This window comes from Triticum urartu, chromosome 1, assembly GCF_003073215.2.
Source record: "Triticum urartu cultivar G1812 chromosome 1, Tu2.1, whole genome shotgun sequence".
NCBI classification, from domain to species: domain Eukaryota; kingdom Viridiplantae; phylum Streptophyta; class Magnoliopsida; order Poales; family Poaceae; genus Triticum; species Triticum urartu.
Window position 1 is genome coordinate 462,327,565 of NC_053022.1, and position 3,572 is coordinate 462,331,136.

The 3,572-nt window shown below is 58.2% G+C and overlaps 1 protein-coding gene across 2 annotated transcripts; it reads left to right on the forward strand.

The window, feature by feature from the left end:
- The first annotated feature begins 279 nt into the window (after window positions 1–279).
- Window positions 280–2,879, forward strand: LOC125519106. 2 transcript variants are annotated; one of them, XM_048683989.1, is made up of 4 exons: window positions 282–715; window positions 830–900; window positions 1,458–1,781; window positions 1,859–2,879. In XM_048683989.1, the coding sequence occupies exons 3-4, from the start codon at window positions 1,535–1,537 to the stop codon at window positions 2,707–2,709; spliced, it is 1,098 nt and encodes a 365-aa protein (XP_048539946.1). In that variant the 5' UTR covers window positions 282–715; window positions 830–900; window positions 1,458–1,534; the 3' UTR covers window positions 2,710–2,879. The 2 variants fall into 2 exon arrangements, with proteins under 2 accessions (XP_048539952.1, XP_048539946.1); XM_048683995.1 differs by lacking the exon at window positions 830–900 and having other exon boundaries at window positions 280–715.
- Window positions 2,880–3,572: the final 693 nt, after the last annotated feature.

Here is a 3,572-nt window from a genome sequence, read left to right on the forward strand (position 1 = left end):
GTTGCTCTGAGTGAAATTATTATTTCGAATTAATAAAATTTAATTTTCAAAAAAGAAGTTGGACTGACCCTTTTTTTTAAAAAAAAAAAGTTGGAGTGACCCCATCACACGAATATTCGCACCGGGAGCCGGAGTGGGGAGTTTGGCGACCCGACGGTTCAGCGTAACCGACAGGCAGGCGGTGGGACACGGCACGGCACGAGGCAGGATTTAGCAAGCGAGCGGCCCGCGCGCAGCCCCGCCGAAAATAGCCGCCCCTCCTCAGATCCAGGGCGCGGTCCCTCCCTCCCCCTCTCCCCTCCCCCCTCCGCGTCCCTGAAATCAACCCCCCGTCGCCCTATCCGCGGCACGGCCACGCTCGCTTGCCTGCCTGCCTGCTTCCCCCCCCAATCCCTCTCTTCCTCTCCTCGCAGAGGGAAGAAGAAGAAGAAGAAGCCCGATTGGCCACCCCTCTCCCCGAATGGGAGGCTGGTCGATCCCGCGCCAATAAGCAGCGCCTCGGCGGGCGGGTGGGTGGCCGGGGGGGATTGGTTCGCTCGCCCCGCTCCTTCCTTCGATCCAGCCGATCGATCCCAGTCGAATCCAATCCAATCCAATCCAATAAATTTATCCTACTCCTCCTCGCCGGCCGCCGTCCGCCGTCTTCGCTTCGCTCGGACCCCCCACCCGGTTGGTTGGATTTTAGAAAGTTTCCCCCGTTCGTTCCTTCCTTCTGGTGAGTACCTTACCATTCGGTTATCGCTTGTCCAGTTTTGCTTGTCTCTCCCCCTTCCGTGTTCCGTTCTCTGTTTCTCTGCCCCGTCTTACGATTGATTGTTTCTCCTGGCAGTTTCGATTTGGGATCTTCAGTTCATCGGCTGCCCGGCGGTTTCTTCTTCAGCCCCATTTGATTTCACTTAGGTTTGGTTTGATTTGATGACGCCTCTTCTGATTCCTTTGCTCTAGAGTAATAATACAGTAATAATTTGCAAAAGAAGGAAAACCGATCGATTTTTTCGTGGCCGCGCTGAGGATAATGGCGTAGCGGTTGGATATTACAAGGAAGGCCGTAACTTGCAAGGCTGGCATGCCACCCATGCTTTGTCTCTAACTAATGACTGCGATTGATCGCGATTTGCCAGGCTAAACATCTCTGTTCGATTCATTCATGGGACGTATCATGCCCGCTAGTTTGATTTGATACTACCAGAGTGGCAGTTGCTTTCAGAATCCCCTCCTTTTCTTGAAACTTTTCTTCTTTTGACCGTTTTAGTGACCCGTCGTTCTTGTCCGGCTACTCTGCTCCCAAGAACCAAGAAATGGGTTCACATACTGTCGATAGATAGATGGCAGGATGGGAAAGTGGCAACTGGCAGGCATCATGCTTGGATAATTCGGGATGGGTCGATATAGGAGATAATTCGATGCGCATTGACCAGATGTGGCATCTGCTAAAGCGCTGCATTTTTCTTGCGCAGGTCCATTCAGTACTCAGCATATCCGTTTGCCTTCAATCGAGCAAGAATATATACGCAGCCGCCGGCTCGTGCGAGAGATGGAACACGCGATGCCCACGATGGCCGCGGAGTCCGACGGCGCCACCACCGACGACGACGTGCACCTCTCCCCGACCAGCGTCAGCAGCGGTGGTGGAGGAGGAGGAGGCGGCCCCCCCAGCGTCCGCTTCAAGATACTCTGCAGCTTCGGCGGCCGCATCATGCCCCGCCCGTCCGACGGCGCGCTCAAGTACATTGGCGGCGACACCCGCGTCCTCGCCGTGCCCCGCTCCATCCGCTTCCGCGGTACGTACGTCGTGTCCATGCCTTGTTCCTGCTTTTAATGTCGCGGCGCGCTCAAGTCTCTTCTCCCCGGCGTGCAGATTTGAAGAAGAAGGTGGAGGAGATGTTCAAGACGGATGTGGCGGCCATCAAGTACCAGCTGCTCTCCTCCGACGACCTCGACGTGCTCGTCTCCGTCACCTGCGACGAGGACCTGGCCCACATGCTCGACGAGTACGACCGGTTCGAGGCGAAGCGGTCGCCGTCCGCGTCGCCCCGTTTCCGCGTCTACGTCTTCGTGCCGCACCAGGTCTCCGCCTCGTCGGTCGCCGCCGCCGTCCCCGCCCCCGTCGCCTCTTCGCGCCACGTCAGCTACGCCCGCAACCAGCCGCACTACCATCCCCACCACCACCACCTCCAGCCGGAGCGGGAGCGCTACGTGGCCTCGGTGCCCGGCACGCCCGACGGAAGCCCGCCGTACCCGGACCAGCCCAACGGCGTCGCCTCGGCGGGGAACTCCCCGCGCGCCAACATCGTGGAGCAGGCCGTGTTCCGCGGCGGGATGCAGCGCGTCCGGAGCTCGCCCAACCTCGGCGGCCTGAACGCGGCACCGCTACCCTTCCATGACCACGCCGGGGACAGCCCCGGAGGCCTGGCTGGATACATGAGCGGCTCGCCCGTGCACCCGGGCGGCGGCCACATGTTCTCGCAGGGCAGCTACAACCCCTACCGCAGCCCGCAGCCGCAGTACTCTCCAGCGCCCGTGCCCGTGCCGCACCACGCCGGCGTGGCCGGGAGGTACGACGCGCGTGGCGGTTACGCGCGGGGCGGCAGCTACATGGCGGCGCCGCTGGCGCCAGCGCTCCGGTCTGGCCGGCCGGTCACCAGGAGCGGCGGGGCGCCGTACAGCGAGATGCAGGCGCCGAAGAAGACGGCGACGATATGGGACTGAGGTGGTTCTGCAGCGGTCGTTTCGGGTCGGGCGTTGGGAGTTGGAGGCAGTAACTTGCGACTTGCTTGAGATGTAAATACATGGATACTTCCATGCGGCCTTGTTAGCAGGCTGTTTTGTGGTTGAAATGTTATCCAGGCCGAGAATTAACAAGTTTTCTTCACATATCAGGGCTCTCTGGCTGGAATGCCTGAACTGGTTTTCATTGTGCACCAAACTGTCGATCGTTTTATGTTGAACGTTCGAACGTCTGCTTTGCTCGTCTTCCTCCCGCTTCACTGCTTCTTCTCTTAAGCAACAACTGTAGCAGAGTCGTCGTAGCAGTTCGATCGCCATAATAACCCTCGTTACAATGATTTTGATCGAAAATGCTTATGCTATCTTCTCTTAATAAGCAACAACTCTAGCGAAGTCGTCATTATCAACTTTAGTGATTTTTGTCGAAAAAGCTACTCCAGCAGAGTGGTAATCTATTTGGGGGCTATTGGGGTGTTTGGAGCGCGCTTCATTTTGAAAACGGTTTGCGGTGAGTAACATTTTTCCCTCGCTCTACTCCCTCGCGGTAGCACCGCATTTGACTGCTTCCAGCCGCCCTCAGTCCCCGTGGACGACGCCATGGACGCCGCCTCGACCCCCGCATGTTAGTCCATCGGTATAGAGTCAAATCTAGCGACTTTAATAGTTCCTTCACCTCCGACGACCGGCCACCACCGCCTAGGCCAACACTTCGTCCGCCCTACTGGCGCAGAGGTGGCAATCCCTATGCTACCGTGGCTTGGCGGCGGGACCCCCCTCCCGAACCGGTCTGGTCCTTAGCGAAGAGACCGAAGAAGAATGTGGGGAAGGCCGCACTATTGCCCTTG